The sequence below is a fragment of the Capra hircus genome, chromosome 7 (genome assembly GCF_001704415.2).
Source record: "Capra hircus breed San Clemente chromosome 7, ASM170441v1, whole genome shotgun sequence".
NCBI lineage: Eukaryota > Metazoa > Chordata > Mammalia > Artiodactyla > Bovidae > Capra > Capra hircus.
The window spans coordinates 48,904,865-48,922,802 of record NC_030814.1 but is presented as its reverse complement, the minus strand read 5'-3'; the positions used below and the strand labels follow the sequence as shown (position 1 = coordinate 48,922,802).

Here is a 17,938-nt window from a genome sequence, read left to right as displayed (position 1 = left end):
GCGGCAGAGCCAGAAGGGAGAAAACTCCCACGTCTTAGTCCCCTTATTTTCTCCACATCTGTTCTCTCACCCCTTCCTCCAGGAGCTCACCTTGAGTCTCCCACTCACTGTTACTCAGCCTCCCTGTGCCTCGGGTCTCCTCTCTCAAAGTCTGGGCTCGTCATCAAGTTGTCAAGGCCTTTGAACGAGTTAATACAAGTAAAATGCACAGAGCAGGGCCTGGCGCACAGCCCTCGGCCAAGTCAGTGGCCACGTGACTCTTCTTCATTCACTCACGGAGAATAAGTCACTCACTCATTCACTCACTTGGCCTCGAGACCCAGCTAGGCTAGGCTTGTCAGCAAAGGGGTCCGTGTGGGAAATGGGGTGGTGAGAAAGCCAGGAAGGGTCGCTGCTGTTGTTACTGGGGGTGTCAGCAGGCTCAGCTTGGGCAGGGGTGGGGTCCCCTCCTCCAGGACCAAAACCCAAGGCTAATGACTCCCAGTCCACTGTCTGCCAACCTGCTCTTTGTCTTAGTCCCTTAGTTCAACTTTTCACAAATGAGAAAGCCCACCTAACAATCTGGGGGATATCTTCAAGTTCCTCATATAGGATTAGGCTTACAGTAGGTGCCCAATATGGGTTTCCCAGGTGGCACTAGTGGTAAAGGACCCGCCTGTCAATGCAGGAGACATAAGAGATACGGGTTCGATCCCTGGAGGAGGGCATGGCAACCCACTCTGGCATTCTTGCTGGAGAATCCCATGGACAGAGGAGCCTGGCGGGCTATGGTCCACAGGGTCACAGAGTGGGACACAACTGAAGTGACTTAGCATGCACACAGGTGCACAATTGATGCTTACTCAGCATGAGCTCAGATGGCTGTGGAAGGTTAGCTCTCTGGTCCTCAGCTGCCCTGTAATGACTCGGGACTGCCTGGGCTGGGAAACTGGGATAGCAGGCAATGGTGACCCTTTCTATCTAGGGAGGTGATGGTTCAGGGTGATGAGGGGGCTGAACAGACATATGGGACTCTGATGCCAGGGGGCAGGGCCTGATGCCTCTGAAAGCACCCAGAGGGGCTCAGCCAGGCCAGAAGCAGCAATCCCAGCCACTTAATCCACTGCCTCATAACCATGCGACTTCTCTGAGTTTAACTTCCCTGAGTCCCATTTTCCTGGAAAACAGCAAAAGAGACACCCTTTTCCATTGCTATGAGGGGTAGAGATGATGAAAGGCTCCTGACATATGACAGGTCCTCAGTCAGTGGTAACTGTTATGATTACAGGATGGTCTGAGGGGGAGGAGTAGCTGTGAGTTGGGCTCTCTGGGGGATGACTCCAGGGAAGGCTATTCCACAGAAGCTCTGTATGAGCAGTTAAGGAAGTGGGAGATCGTGAGGCATCGGGTGATGGCAAACAAAGAACTGTGAGGCTGGAAACTGGGGCTTTTCATCAAAGAGGCAGGTGATGGGCAGAGAAGGAAGGCAGGGGTCACTTTGGGAAGACTAGGGTGCTGAGTAAGGACTTGGGCTCTGCCCTGGAGGCACTGGGGAGCCAACTTGTCAGGGTATTGACAGTGAGGGTGGGGGGCTGGCTGCTGCCTAGGGTGACAACAGGGCAACTCTAAGCACTTATGGGGAGGCCTCCACAAGAGGGGGTGACAGGAGGAGCCTGGCATTTTGTGGGAGGGTGTGGATTAGGATGGGGACAGTAGAGGCAGCGAGACCAGCTTTGAGGATGAAGCCGTCTCAAACCCAGCCTGAATTCCCTGGCAAGACCAACCATATAATTTGCTGGGCTGAGGGCAAAATGCAAATGTTGGGACCCTTGTTAAAAAATACTATTAAGCATTTGAAGGCAAGGCCCTTCTAAGCATGAAGTCCTTTGTGCCTGCACATGTTGAAAGCTTATGAAGTCATCCCTGCTTCCTGGACTAAAGGGGAGCCATCTATTCGTCTGTTCGTCCATCCATCCATCCACCAACCTGTTTATCCATCTCTCCGTGTACTTATCACTTTTACTGTGCATTCTTTTTTTTTTTTTTAATTTTAAAATCTTTAATTCTTACATGCGTTCCCAAACATGAACCCCCCTCCCACATCCCTCCCCATTTACTGTGCATTCAACAGAAAGGCCCCAGCCTGATAAGAACATAATAAGATAAGATCATTATGATAAGAACAGAAATATAGGTAAGAGAGGAATAGCCCACAGTCCACTGAGTCACCCCTGAGCTTTTACCTTCATGCCCAAAGCCCTGGGCTAGGAGAAGCCTGGGCTTCCGTGACAGGTTTGTAAACCTGAGCCCTTCCCTCTGGGGCTGATGCTGGAACCGCCTCCCACTATCCACCACTTAGGCTCAGCTTCAGGAGTAGAGAAGCTAAAAGAGGAGGAAAAGGAGGTGTCACAGCCCTTACGGCTCCCCTTCCAAGACAGAAGGCAGCCAAGACAGCAGTGAAATGTGACACAGCCACACAGAGCCTGGCAGGAGCTCTCAGGGGCTAAGGATGGGGCTGGATGCGGCCTTTGGGGTCACTGAACTGTGCCCTTGCCCCCTCGTTTTACACAAAAGGAAATTGTGGCCGGGATGGAGAAGTGATATAATCAAAGGCTCCATGGTCCACAGCACTACCCAGAGGGGCTCGCATCCCTCACTGGGGTGGTGTTGCTCCATTCTAGCCCAAACTCTGCCCTGTGGCCTCAACCTAGTGAGAGCTGGAGCCTGAGCCCTGGGCCACAGAGACGGGCGGAGAAGATCCAACACGTGCGCTGGCACAGAGGAAAGTCCAGGCCAGCAGGCTGGGTCCTGGGCTCAGTGCTATGGCTGAGCACAGTCTGCTCTTCTCTGGACCTCAGTGTCCCCTGCATACAATAAGGAAGTTGAGCACAGTGATCCCCATAGTCCTTTTCATCTCTGACCTTCAGGAACTGTCTGACCCCCTGGCCCTGCTGCCCCCACCTCCCAAGTGACAACCCTTTTCATCACAGGGCAGAGAAGCTGGTACCTCTGGCAGATGAAAGGTTTTGTGCACTTGAGACATTAAAGAGCTCTGATCTGAAGCGAGGAGAAGAGAGGGTGCTAACGCAGCTAAAACGATGCACTTTGATTTTCAACCTCCTGCACTTGGCTGGGGTTAGGAAGAGGGGTCCTGGGGCCATGGCCTGGGGGTTCAGGAAGCTCTTTGGCCTCAGGGTTCTGGGCCTGAAGTCTTCGGAGGGGCTTAGATTTGGCTTCTACACTGGGAGCAACAGTATGTGAATTCCACACTCCTCCCATTAGAGGTGGGTCTCTGCATCCATTCCCTTGCCTCTGGACCCCACCATTTGTCCATCTACCATAGGCCAAAGCCTTGCTTTGAAATCAGAGCACATGAAGTTCAAAAATCAGCAAAGGGTCACAGCATCCACACACACCCCTTCACAGGCAGTCCTCCTGACCCTCCCTCCTCAGTATCCAAGAAAAATGGGCCTGTGGCTGCTGGGGAAACACACACTCAGAGCTCCCCCAAGAAACAGAGTGCATTTCCAGGTGGCTCTGATTGTCAGAAAGTTCTTCCTCTTGATCATAGGGCACCATTTTCCATTAGTGGTCATCGATCCTGACCGCTTTCTGTAACGTGCAGAAAAGGGGTAAGAAAAAACCCTTTCATTGTGAAGTTAAATATGCATGATCCCTGAGTACACAACAGGGCTTGTGTGGCTGCCAATCTGGGCTGGCGCGGCTTGGAATCCTGGAATTGTTTTACGGCTGGAAGGAACTCAGAGATCATCTCGTTCAAAAATCCTTATTTTACTGATGGGAAAACTGAGGCCCAGAGAGGGACTGACTCACCCACAGTCATACAGGATGGGTTCCAGGGTCTGATGACCACCTTTAGAGCTCTGAGGGGCCCCCACAGCTAAAGCCCAGGCCCCACCCAGTCTCTCAGTCATGGACTCTGGAGTCAAAAACACCAGGTTTAAGTCCCAACTCCATCATATCCTAGCTGTGGGACTTAGAGCAACTGACTTAACCTCTTAACCTCTCTGGGCATTTCTTTTTGTATAAAATGGAGAGTTTATGTCCACTCCTTGAGGTAGTTTGCGATGATTAAATTAGTTCCGCAAATATTTATTAAGCAGTCACTGAAGGCCAGGCCTGTTCTAAGTGCTGAGGAATATAACCATGACCGTGATGGTAATGGATGTAAAAAGTACAATGAAGTGCTTAGAGAAGGCGGCTCCCAGTTCTGTCCTCTCTCATACATGGCTTCCCAGTTGAGGTGTTTCAAGCTCTGATGCTGGGAAGACATGGCCAATGGGCAGGTGGGGGCGGAGGAGATGTGGAAAATAGCGGGGAAGATCTCCCCCTTCCAAGGGTCCACTGGCTGTGGCTTCTGAACCATCTGCCAGAAATAGGGCATGGGGGTGTTTCAGCAGCGCCTGGGGCCCTCTCATTCCTTTCTCCCTCTCACCATTCAGTAGCCCAACCTGAGCAAAATGCCCAGAATTCTCTCCTTCAGCCCAGAAGGCAGCTGGTCTCGGAGCCAGGGTGCGCCTGGAGGATGAAAGTGAGCCTTCAGCACAGCCATGGCACCCAGGTCCCTTCCCTTCCATGGCTACAGCCCTTCACGATGTGCAGACCAACGTCACAACCATGTCGTCCTGTACAGGAGGCGGGGAGAGCAGAGGAGCTCTCTTTGCTCTCTTAGGCGTTAGGTCCAGCCGCACGAGATGCAGGAACCATGCTAAGTGCCTTATCTATATTATTATCTTGTAGATCCTCTGTCCCACCCTACTGCTCATAGAGGAGGGGCCTGTTGCCCGGAGAGGCAGAGCATTGGCCCAGGGTCACACAGTTAGCTAGAGCCAAGGGGGCGTCATCAGATGCCGGAAACTGGTGTTGTTTACCCACCATGCCCACTGCCTTCCAGATGCAGACGCAGCAAAAAAGAGGACGTGGGGGCCTGAGGTTGGCCACACAGAGGATTTGAGTGGAGCCAGGACAAGCGCTGGGTCTCCTGACTCTGAATCCACGGTGCTTTCCGCTGCCCCACATCTGTGGGCAATTAGAAGTCTCAGCTCTTCTTCCCACAGAGGAGGGAGGGCTGCCTGATCACCACTGAAGGGAGAGGGCTCACCAGATGGTCTCCCTCCTCACTCAGGACCAAGTCAGGGCCGGGTGGACCCAGGAGCTAAACTTTCTGCTGGAGAAGATGCTAGACCCAGGAGCAGGCTCTGTGGGAAAATGGAGACTCTCTCCTCTGACCAGAGCCTCCCTGGGAGCAAGGAGGTTAAGTCTTTGGTTTCAGGCAGACCTCAGCCTACATACCAACTCTACCAACTGTGTGACCCTGGGAAAGTCACTTAGCTTCTCTGAGCTTTGTTTTCCTTGTCTTCAAAACAGGGGTAATCATAATACTGATTCTAAAGGCCTACAACGGGGATTATAAGGCCTGAGAGGTTCCAGCACAGAGTTAGCACTCCAGGATGGTGACCAACCTAGTCTGCATGTTTCCAAGGGCTGTGGATTCAAGGCCCTGATGCTTGGAGGCAAGGGAAGATACCTGACTTCAGAAGACCTCACTAGAGGCTTCTGTGTACTTTGGGATCACAGAGGCAGGAACACTCCCCCCTTGACATAGAAAAATGTCGGGAGGACCATGTAAGGTTCTGGAAAGGCACCCAGAGGGTGATAAGGAAGAAAGGAAGGAAGATAAGAGGCCTGGGTTCTGGGCTCACCCTTGGGAACACAGGTCTTCAGTAGGTCCCTCCTCCCCTTCACAACCACATTTGCTCAGTCCCACTGTCTTCCCAGGGGACCTGGGGTCAGAACACAGGATGGAGAAGCCTGGGATCCAAACAATCTCTGATATGTAAACAGAACACAAAAAGAGGGTCAAGCAACAAGGCTCCAGGATGACGGGCATGGCAAGCTCTTGGAAGACCGGAGGAACCAAGGAAGGTTGCCTGGAGGAGGTAGAATAGGAGGGTCCTTAAAGGAAAAGGCAAAGTAGGGAGGAAGGGCATGCCTACCGGCAGGAGCATGAAAATTCCTCTGGGAAGACTGGGATCTGACTGGCAGGAACACAAAGCCCAAGTCTGGTGTGATGGGCAGGGAACTTACTATCTCCTGAGCTCTGCCACCTACCAGCTGTGTGGCTGTCTTGACCCTCTGTTTCCTCACCCATAAATATGGTATAAAATCAGTCCTTTCCTTTGGATTTGATGGTGAACGCACATGAAATCAAGCATAGAAAACACTCCGAATGGTCCTGCTGCTGCTGCTGCTAAGTCACTTCAGTCGTGTCTGACTCTGCGACCCCATAGACGGCAGCCCACCAGGATCCCCCGTCCCTGGGATTCTCCAGGCAAGAACACTGGAGTGGGTTGCCATTTCCTTCTCCAATGCATGAAAGTGAAAAGTGAAAGTGAAGTCGCTCAGTCGTGTCCGACCCTCAGCAACCCCATGGACTGCAGCCTTCCAGGCTTCTCCGTCCATGGGATTTTCCAGACAAGAGTGCTGGAGTGGGGTGCCATTGCCTTCTCTGCCAAATGGTCCTAGCATCATGCAATGTGTTGATGAGTGGCAGCCGCTGTTAGGAGTTTGGGCTTTCCATAGGTACCTTCTACTGGGGAGACTGACGGAAGGAACGGTGATCAGATGCATGTTTTAGGATGGCGCGGAGAAAGAGGAAGATGAGAAGGCCTGAGAAGCTGCCTGTGACAGGAGGACAGGGCCCAACAGCCAACCCCCTTCTTCACAGCAGGGCCCCCAGATCTGACTGCTGAATCCCAGACCCCCAGCCCAGCCTGTGTGAGGACAGGCCTGCCTCTGCCCCCTCGCCTTCGCACTTTCCCAGCCGCTGGGGGTTTGGAAGGACATCTTAGGAATCCGGAAAATTTGCAAATCCATTTAAATCCCGAGAGGTTGCCTGGCGGCCGACTGGCGTAAAGCCAGGCAGATTCTTAGGGACAAGGCTTGGGCCCAGGGACAGACGCTGTGCGTCTGAGGTCCCCAGTCCCCTGCTAGGCTCTCTTTCTATGTATCCGGCCGGATACATGGATACATCTCCGGATCCATCTCCCAATTCCCCTCTCATACTCCTTCCAGCTCTCCTCGCGGCCCCCTACAGGCAGCGCTTTGCTTTGGAAGCCCCCCCTCCCCCCTCACTGCCAGAAACCCCTGGGATTTGTTTGATGAGGGCAAGGGGCACCCACCCCAAAAGCAGCCTGAGCAGGAGAGAGCTGGTTCCTCCAGCCCAGATGTCACCCACAGTCTCGTTGCCTCTTCCCATCTGGTTTTGTTAAAAATATTTTCCATTTTTTGACCTACCCAAGAAGGCGCAGTCTGGGACAAGGGGACAGGACAAGAGGCTGGAGTTCCCTCCTCTTCCCAGCGCTTACCTTGCTGCTGATGCCTTCTGAAGTGTGGGCAAAGTCCTGGGCTCTGGGCTGTCACCCCCTCCAGGAAGACCTCCTCACTGCCTACTCTCCCTTGTCATCAGAAGGACTCTGCTGGACCTGAAGTGGGGCAGTGGCAGAGCGGGAGGACAGTGAGGAGCGTTGTAGGCTTGCAGAGCCTCAGGAGAATGGAGGGAGTGAAGGACTACGGGGTGAGGAGTGGCCTCACTCCCAAAGCATCCTTGTGGAGGAGAAGGGCTGCCAGGAGGGGCCGCCCTGGGTCTGGCTGCCCGGGTCGCTCAGCGCAGGCTGCTGCCTGGTGGCGCTGGTCAGAGGGGCCCGGCTCTCTCCTCCCAGTCCCTCCTTCCCTCTGGCTCCAGACAGGGCGGGCAGGGACTGCGGGCTGCTGGCGGCCCCAGGAGCTCACCCCACTGTGGGCTTCCCTGCCCCCACCCCCTCTGCTTTGGGGGAAAGGCTGCAGAGCAGCCTCTGATTGGCCCAGCTGGGGGAAGGGGGGCTGGGGGCGGGGAGGGCGGACGCGTGTGTCTGTTTTCAATTTTAGTTTCCCCCTCCCTCTTTCTTTTCCCCCAAGTTTCTTGTTTTTCTTCCTCGTTTCCCTCTGCTTGCTCCCTCCCGTAGCCTGCTCACTCAGGATGTGAAGGGATGTTTAGAAATTCCACAGCCCACGCCAGCCAGCCGCTGAGTCACTTTTATTAAAGAGTGGCCTGGCCCACTAGCCTGATGCCTGTCTCGGGTAGCCTCCCCTGGCCGTGGCACCTGGGGGTGGGTCCCCTCTCTGGGCCTCAGCTTTCCCATCTGCAGACGGAGCTCTGATAACCCACCCGGTGACTCAGTCGACACTCATTCACTAAACAAGCTTGCTGAGCACCTACTATGTGCCGGACACTGTGCCAGGTGTTGGGGTTGCAGTGGTAAGTCACAGTCTCCAACCTCAGGGTACCCAGCTAGTGGGAGATACAGTGCCCGAAGAGGGGGGCACTCCCTGAGGCTTGAGGGAATCAGGAAGGGCTTCTGAGAAAAGGTGACTTAGAAGAGAGAAAAAGCCCTTCTGAGGTTATCAATCTCTCATAAGAAGAAATCAAGGTCCAGGGGTGAATTAGCACAGAAAGGGAAAGGGACATGCCCAAGATCACCCAGCAAACTTCAGATTTCCAGACATCTTCCTCTATCATCTCAAAATCCCCAGAGGACCAGGAAAGAATTATTTCCTTATTGTGTAGACAAGGAGCTGAAGCCCAGAGGAGTCAGATGAGCTTCACAAGCTCACACAGCTACAGCAGAGCTAGGGCAGGGTCAGATCTGTACACACCAGACAGATTCAGGTGCTCTGACCCCAGTGGAAGACCCACACTGCAGTGTTGACTGGCCCTCCTGTCCTACCCTCTTCCTTCTTATCCCTAACCCAACTCTCACTTACCTTCCAGTACTGTTGTGTTCCATTTCCAACCTCTGCACCAAGGTCTGCCAAGGCTTCTCTGGAAGCCCCTGGACCTCTCACTCTCTCCTTTTTTTTTTTTTCCCCTTGCATGCATCCCATAGCATGCAGCTATTTCCCGACCAGGGATTGAACCCACTACTCTGCAGTGGAAGCATAGAGTCTTAACCATTGGACTTCCAGGGAAGTCCCATCCTTTCATTTCTTCAACCCTCATTTCCTCAGATCAGAACAAGTCTCTAATCACAGATTCCTGACCAAGGGCATCATTTTTAACGAGAATCGGGTTGTGTCACCCTACTCCTACTACTGTAACACGGGGGAAACTGAGTCCCAGAGAGGGAAAGAGAGGTGTCCCAGGTGGAGCCCTACAGAGTCTGCCCAGAGCTCCTTCCATCCTGCCCTCTGTCTACAACCTTTTCCTCCAGCACCTCACCCCAGGTGTCTGCTCATGGGGGAAGGAGGTTGGGATTTCATGCCAACCACGGTTACCAATCTTGTGCTCATTTCTTGGTCTTGTCCCAGTGGGGACTGCCCAGGAGAACATTGGGTTAGACCACAGAGGGAGAAGGGTTTTTCAGACTAGGTCCACATGATGGGGTGGGAGCTATGAGAGTCTCCCAACGGAGGGGGCTTGGTGCAGCTCAGTGGCAAGGGGGTCATAGGGCAAGTCCGGGGACTCCGAAGACCACAGAGTCAGGCCTTCCTGTCCAGATTTCATCAGTCTTTACAACTCCCCTCCTAGCGTCTGCCTTGGCCATTCACCTCTGAAGCCTTGGTCCAGCTGCTAGGACCAGGTCAGTGGGGCTGGTGGGGGAGAACAAGGAGGCATTTCAAATCCCAATACCCAAACCAGATAGTCTGGGAGTCCCGAGACCCAACTATGCATGTCTTGTGTGGCCTTGGATAGATACCTCGTCCTCTCTGAGCCTCGGTTTCCCCATCTGTTCATAGCAAGCATGGGCACACTGCGCTGGAGGGCCCTTGGGATGCTCTGTCTACAAGCCTCTTAGATCTGGACTCTAGCTAGGGAGAGGAGGCGGGTGGGCCCCAGGGCAAGGGGACAGCTGGGGGCCAGAGATGCAGCACAGAGGGGAGGGGGCGGCTGCTGGTGGCTCCCCTGGGAAGCTGACGGCCGCCGGTTTCCGGCCAGCCCATCTGGAATCACTTAGCCCCTACCACCATTAACCCTTGGCAGGCACCAGGGCTGTTACGCCTCCTCACAGCTGAGATGGGGCTGGGGGATGCAGAATCACATGGAACCCCACAGGGCACTCACCGAGGGCTGGACAGTTGAGGAAGAAGGGTCATGATTGACAGGGCAGGTTTCAGAGATGGACAGAGCTTGCTTCAAACCCCAGCTTTAGCAGTTTGAAGCTACAGGATCTTGGGCAAGTCATTTAAACTCCTGAGCCTCAGTTTCCTCCTCTGAAAAAATAGAGATAATTCAAGGAATGACTCAAAAGACTGTTGTCATTTATAATGTGCCTCAAGGGCTTAGTACACTGTCTGAATTGTTCTTGAAATTGTGTTTTTCCCTCATTCCAGCTGCAGCCCACCACTGTGTACCCCTCGGCTGAGCCCTCCACTTCCTGGGCCTCAGTTTCCCCTATGTACTCTGAAGGGGTGAGCAGTGGGCAGAGCAGTGCCGTCACACTAGGGTGGTCAGCATGGCCCCCAGCCCCACTGTGGACAGGACGAGCCACAAGCCGTCTCCCACCTGTCCAGATGCTAGGGTCCGTCCTCTGACCATCCTGTCTTGGCAGAGGCTAGGGTGAGGCTGAGCGGGCAGAGCAGGGGTGCGGGGAGCCCCGCCTGAGGTAGAGGGTGCAGGGGAAAGAGGAGCTGCAGGCCTTGGGGTTTGGTGCGTCCCCTTCCCACTGCACAGTGTCATGCTCAAGGATTAAGAACCAAGGCTCTGATATGGGTAGTTCCAATCCAACTCTGCCACTTCCTAGCTGTGTGACTGTGGACAAATTACATGAACTGAGCTCAAAGAGCCTCAGTGTTTTGAGCTGTAAAATGGGGTTGTTGAGAGGCCTGAGTAAGTGATGCACCAAAGGCATTTTGTTCAAGGACTAGGACAGAGTAAGAAAGCTCCACAAAAGATGCCTGATTCTCCGGTGTCACCGGGAGCTGCCACCACCAGGGTTGGAGGGAAGCCTGTGCAACCGCCAACTTGACACCCAGGATGTCTGAGGCCCAGGGATGGAGCGTGACTATGATGTGAGTCCAGGACAGGCACCCAGGTTCTGGTCTAGACTCTCAGGACCATGTTCTTCTCTAAAGGAGGGAATCAGGCTGAACTGACCCCCCTCCTCAGCCCCCACCCACGCCCCTTAGAGCCGGAAGCTGAAGCTCTCCGTAGGGTGAAGGAGGGGGGCCAGAAAGGGCGCCTGAGTGGGAGAATTCCCAGTAGGCCAGTTCAGCACTCACTCAGGCAGCGCCAGCAGCCACCACATCTGGCTCTCCCACGCTCCCAGCACTGCCCCTCCTCCAGGCTCCCCAGGCCTGGGGTCAGGACGCAGCATGCATGTCCCACACATTGGCACACTCATCTTGGACATCAGGGCTTGAAGAGCCCTAAGCGTGCCTCCATCAGACAGGCACAGAAACTGAGCCCCAGAGAGTGGAGGGGACTTGCCCCCGAGGTCAGCAGAGACAGAAGGGGCCGGGAAGGCAGGACTCCTGACTCCCAGTGCATTATCTTTCCCTCCTGCACACCCTGAACAGGTAGGTCCTTGTACCTAAAGGCGAGGGAACCAAAAGAGGCACACAGAGGACACTGCCCCTCCCCTTCCTGGACACTCAGCATAGTGGCTATCTGGTGGGGCAGAGGGGCCAGTGGGGACTTCAGGCCACATTCCCACCCTAGATTCCTAGAACTGCTCTTGCTGGGCCAGGCTGTTGCTACCAAGGCTTGACAGGGTTCCCGGAGATAAGGGCTTCAAGACTTTGCCCATCTCAGCCTCTCCCCAGCCTCCAGTTGGCCTTGGTCTTAGGGCCCCTGGAAACAAGGGTGTGTCCTTCTGGTACACAGATGGCTCACAGATCATCAGACCAACAGGGCCCACAGGGGCCACATAGAAGGCCAGAACCCTCTTAAGGGCTCACAGCAGGTCTGGAATGGGACCTCTGCCTCGTGGGCTGTTTCTCTCATGCGGTTCAAGTTAGTAGAACACCTACTCTGAGCCCTACCTTCATAGAGCTCATAAACAAACACTAAGGAAACCACAAATTAATAATATAAAAATTATGACAAGGACTTCCCTGGCAGTCCAGTTGTTAAGACTCCATGCTTCCACTGCAGGGGGTACAGGTTTGATCCCTGATCAAGGAACTAATGTCAAGGATCTCACATGCCTCACCAAAAAAAAAAAGTGATGAAAGAAACAGAGAATAACAGGCTGGATATAGAGGTACTTGTTTAGGTAGGCTGAGACTTCTCTGGGGAAGACATATTTCAACTGGCATCTGAGGTTAAAGGGCTACATATAATGCAGGGGCAGGAACAGTGTTCTAGACAGAAGAAACAGCATGTGCGAACGCTTGGAGGCCAGAAAGCCTGGTGTGTATGAACAGGAAGGAAAGAGAGGTTGAGGCACAGAGAGGGGACACAGTCGGGTATAAGGTTGGAGAAGTAGTAAAGTATGGCCTTTGTCCTGAGGGTCAGCAGGGGCCAGTGCAGGATTTTAAATAGGAGATCGATGGGATCATGGTGGTACATTGAGGAGGATGGGCTAACAGGGGCAAGAGGTGCGGCGAGGCAGGGGTCTAGTGGGGAGGCTGCGGTAGTCGACTATGGGCTGACTGTCCCCACCCTGACTCTGTCCATCCCAGAAGCTGGAGGATGTTCCAACTGGGAGTGAGGCTCATGGGTGTGTGCTCGCTTTAGGTACAAGTCCGTGCTTGACCTCTGACTCATAGGGTGACCTTCCTTTCCCGGTCTCTATCTCCTCTGAACAACGGGTCAACACAGTGCTCCTTCAGATGAGCACATTCCACCCCTGGACCTCTGGCTCGCGAGTCCCCCTGCTCCCTAAGTAGCTGTGTGCTGGAGACTGCCTCCCTCCCCTACGTCTCTTGTCTCTGCGCTGAGAGGAGGAGAGGAATCAGCACATCCTGTGTCACGATTGAGACTCAGCCCCCAGTGAGCCTTTGAGTAGTACCTCACAGAGCCAGCAGGTGGCACCCCCAGCCACTGGAGGGGGCAGGAGGTGGAGAGGACCGTGATGAGAGGGGAGACAGGAGTGGGAAGGGGCTCCCAGGAGCCCCAGCACACACCCATGAGCCTCACACCTGTTCCCTGGAGGTGGGCAGAGGTCGCCATCCCCACTTCCACCTCAGGAACAGCTCTGAAAGGGAGCGTTCCTTGCCCAAGGTCACAGAGTGAGGTTGAGGCTGGGCTGGGACTGGGGAGCAATCCAGGTAAGCCTCCTGCTGGCCCTGGTGCCCACCAGTTTCTCTTTAGGCAAATCACTTCCAACAGGAAGCTGAACCCAGAACCTCTTCTCTTTCAGGGCCATTAACCTCATTTAAAAACCAAGTTATCACCAAGATCTTTATGAGGCCATTGTCTCTGCACCCCACCCCAGAAGGCCCAGGTTGGGTGTGTGAGAGCAGCCCAGAGGGAGGGCTTCCAGAGGGAAGAGGGGCCCAGTAAACAGCCGCTCCCTGAGATAAGGGGCTGTCACAGAGGAAGAGGCTTCGACAAGGGCGTGGGGGCTCTCCTGCTACAGAGGGTCTCAGTGCCACAGCTAGATGGCTGTCCAAAGCAACCAGCCCACAGTGGGCACCTTGGGGACACCGAAGCCCAGGGAGGCAAGGGTTCAAGGTCACATGGTGAGTCAGAGGCCAAGGCAGGGGGAAGACCTGTGATTTCCGATGCCCAGCTTGAAAGTTTTAAACAAGGTTATAGGGTCCTCTTAACATGTAACATGACAGGTAGTTTAGGTCTCTGATTGAGGGGTCCACATAGGGGTGAGGGTGGGGGGTAGCTGAGGCTCTTTTGCATGAGGAACCAGAGGAGGAAGAAGAACTAGGTATTTGTTTAGGCAAAACCCTGGGTGGGAAGGAGAGGCACATTCAGGCTCACTATCCTTCCAGGCAGCTCAGCCAGAGAGGAAAAAACTTCAGACAAGCCCCTGACCTGCTGAGTGGGCTCAGGCAGGGAACTTCACTCCTCTGAGCTCTAGCTGCTTCATCTGCAAATCAAACCGGGGATAACAATGACCCTACCTTACTGCGTTGTGTGAGGATGAAATGAGATTGATACATGCAAACAACTTCGCATGATGCCTGGCACTCAGTAAATAATCATGCTTTATGTTATTATTTACTTATTTATATTTATTAGGCATTATTTATTAATGCTCAATAAATAATGATGCTATTATTATTATTATTTCAGCACAGGTGAAAGAGAAAACACTGCAACCTCAGAAAGATTAAGTGAAAGAGTGCTGAGCTGGGCATCAGAAGACCTGGGTCTGATTCCAGCACAGCGCTGACTTGCTGAGAGAACCTGGAAAAAAATCCTTTCTTTAGGCTCCTGGGCCTCAGTTTCTCTATCTGTAAAAGGAGTGAGTTGGAGGATCCACCGGGCTGGCTGAGAAGCCCTTGGGTACTTGGGCTGGGCAGCAAGAAAGGCACCCAGCTTCGGTGCCCAGCCATGTGTAACTTGGGCCAGACACCTAGACCTCTCCATGCTTTCTGCTTCCTTTCCTCATCCAGCAAATGAGGCCAGTTTGTCCCACCAGTACCCAGGGCTCAAGAGAGAACAGGCCCAAGATGGGGTGACAGAAAGATGGGTAGAGGCCTCTCCAGGAGATGTCTGTGGAGGGGTAGACACCTCCTGCCTCCACCCTGGGAGAGGATGGCAATGAAGGGGGCCATGGAGCCCTCCCCCAATCCCTACCCACCCCCAACCCCAGGCCTCAGGCCGCCCTGACTCTGCTCTCTCCCTGGCTAGCAAAATAGTCCCTGCTTTGCCTGGAAAGTGCCCCCTCCCTCAGCCACCACCCAAGTCCTGAACACTTCATCACTCCTGGACCCCTGCCCAGCTTCCTTGTAGCTCTTGGGCTTCCCGCCTCTCCTCTGGCTCGTTCTCCACACACCAGCCATAGCCCCCTTCTCACCATGCAAAACCCTTGATAGCAACCTCCCAAATCCCTCATCAAGCTTGTTTTGCCAAGCCTTGCTCTGTCTCTCCCCACACCCATCTCTTGCCCCCGTCTTGTGCCCCCACCACCACCACTGAACTCCAAATCAGTCTTCCAATTCTGGAAGACCACGTATCCCCAGCATCAGCCCCTCTGCTCACACTGTCCCTCTGCCCACAGTGCCCTTTCCTGCTCCCCAGGGCCCTGACCCATACATCACATCCTCTTGCAAGACTTCCAGGTCTCCTTCCCTTGGGAGAACTCTCTGGATTCCTGGCCCTCTCCAAAATGTAATTTTACCCTTATTTGTGATCATTTGTTCATACCTGCTTCACCCCCTTCCCATTCTGTAAGCACCCCAAGGACAGAGCCTCACCTAGTACCTAACACAATGTCAGCATAAAGGAGTGTTAATACACATTTTCCAAACGTATGAACTGCCTGCAAAGCAGGAGATTGCCTGCAATACAGGAGACCCAGGTTCAATCCCTAGATAGGGGAGATCCCCTGGAGAAGGAAATGGCAATCCACTCCAGTATTCTTGCTTGGGAAATTGTATGGACAGAGAAGCCTGGCAGGCAACAGTCCATGGGGTCACAAGAGTTGGATACAACTTAGCAACTACCCACCACCAAACATAGGAACACAGGAACAAATGAATTCCTATACCTACTCCCAAACTTCAAGCCTTCCATCTAGCTCTGAGGTAACATATTATTGGAATCAGATGGTACCTAGAGGGCACCAACTTTCTCACTTCCCAGGATAGGCATCCTGTAAGCAGCATCCCTGACTGGGGACCTCCAACAATCACTTGTGTACCTTCTGTGATGGTGAACTCACTCTCTCACACAGCAGCCGTTTCATGGCAGATGGCCCTTTAGAGAGCACTTTACTATGGGTGGGTTGAAATCTGTGTCTGTGCCTGCAGCTTTCTCTCTCAGGTCTTAGGTCCGCCCTGTTTCCTTCCTCAAACTCAGACCTTCAAGCCACGCTCCAGGTCTTTTCTTCCTCCAGTCCAGTCTAAGCAGTGCTAGTTACACCAGCTCAGAGAACAGAGCCCAGTCCCCTTGGGTCTCTTCTCCCTTCTCTGTGTACTTCCCGGTTTCTCACCAACCCCTTGAAAGATTGGGTCTTGGGTTCAGATGGCTTCTGATCAAACCATCCCCAACAGGTCCACTTCCTGACCTTCCCTGCTGAGGCTGTAGTGAGCTCATCCATGTCAGCCATAACCCAAGAAGCCCTCTTTCCTCTCTTCCATGAACAGCATTCATTTTGCTGCATAGAGGTGGGCACAGCCCCTTTCCTTTCTGGGTGTTGGTGCTTCCCGCTATACAATGAAAAGAGCTCCTCCAAGCAGGAAAGGGCATCCTGGGCTTACTGTCACTCACTCGGCTATGGTATCCATCAGAGTCCCAGAAGAACAAGATACTGACCAAAACCAGCTTCATGGCTGAGACAGCCGTGCAGTCACTCAGGGCCCAGTGTTTAGAAGGGTGCCGTGCTTGCTTGTGCACTCTGCGGCTACCATCCTGAAATTTAAAATGAGTTTTGAACAAGGGATCCCACGTTATCATTTTGCACTGGGGCCTGTGAACTGTATCCTCATCCTGACATATCTATCTGGTCCTGAAATGATGCTGACCTGCCCTGGCTAGTGTGGCAACTCAAGGGAGGGACAGGCTGGATAGAGAAGACTCTGATTCCACCTCTGGGGCCACATGTCCCTGCACATTTAGGGGGCTCCCAGGAAACACTGGAAGATCAAACCCCATAAGGGGTTTTTACAGGCCTTCTGATCCAGAGCCCTGTTCTTCATGAATCCTTCCCCCAAAACCCTCAGTTTCACTCCCCACTCTCAATTCACTAATGGCCTCTCAACTTTTTACCCTCACCCTGTCCCCCCACCCATCATAGCTCTGAAATGTTTGATAGTCTTTAATTGGATAGGATGGGGGGAGATGCATGAAACATTTAAAATCCAAGCGGTCCCCAGCTATAATAATAAATGGATTAGGGCTTTAGGATAAACCAACTATTAAAAAGACATTTTTAAAATCAATTGAAATACTCTGAATGTGAACGGGTATTAGATAATACACAGAAATTTGCGTTAATTTTGTTAGGTTTGATAATGGCATATTATGTAAGAAAATGACCATGTGTTTTAGAGATGCATGCTAAAGTATGTAGGGATAAAATGACACGATGTTTGAAATTTGTTTTAAAATACTTTAGCAAGAAAAGGGAGGTGAGAGTTAAATAAGTGTGGCAGAATCTTGATAATGGTTGAAGCTCATGATGGGTCTATAGTGAGTCATTCTACAATTATATTGGAAACTTCTCATTAAAAGGAAGGCAAGGGTGGGGAGGAGGGAGGGGGTTGTCAAGAGAATTGTGAAAGGTTCCCTAGAATGTCTCTGAAAGAGTGCTCCTACCCGAATTCTCTAAGAACTTCCTCTGGAGAGCCAACTCAGGTGAACTCCCCAATTGTTTGCAGACTCGCGTATGTGCATATGTGCATTTTCCCCCAGGGGAAAAACGTCCACAGCTCTCAGGAGAGACTAAGAGGGGTCGTGACCCCTCCTCCCCCCCAAAAGATTAAGGACCCGCTACCTTAAAGACGAGAACCCTGTTTGAAGTCAGCGGTTCCTCCCTTTCACCTCAAACTGGTCCCTACCGACTGCGCCACAGGCCCGGTGCGGCTGTGTGGCGCTAACCTGCAGTTGCCCCACTACCACCACTCAGGTCCCGTTTCTTCACCTGTAAGATGGGGTTGCGGAGAGGTCGGTGTGGCCGCAGCGAGGACAAGGCCGCGGGGAGGACTAGCCCCCAAGGCCGCTGGGCCGGGGCCTTGCAGAAGGCTCCCATACCTAGTGGTGCCTCGATGCTCGCCGGGATGCGCCCTCCGCGCCCCCACCCTCTCTGGCCCTAGAGTCCACCTCCCGCTTGGGGCG

At 53.3% G+C, this 17,938-nt stretch overlaps 1 protein-coding gene across 2 annotated transcripts in view; it reads right to left on the bottom strand.

Moving 5' to 3' along the window:
* Nucleotides 1-7,803, bottom strand: part of PDGFRB (platelet derived growth factor receptor beta) — a 37,726-nt gene extending 29,923 nt beyond the window's left edge. Inside the window, exon 1 of one of the 2 annotated variants that reach the window (XM_018050163.1) lies at nt 7,368-7,803. Coding sequence is in view for 1 of the 2 variants with exons in the window: in XM_018050162.1 (XP_017905651.1) it covers nt 2,223-2,228 (6 nt within the window). In the remaining variant the exon portion in view is untranslated. Of the gene's footprint in view, nt 1-2,222; nt 2,248-7,367 lie in introns of those variants that run through there. The other variant, XM_018050162.1, reaches the window with a different exon arrangement.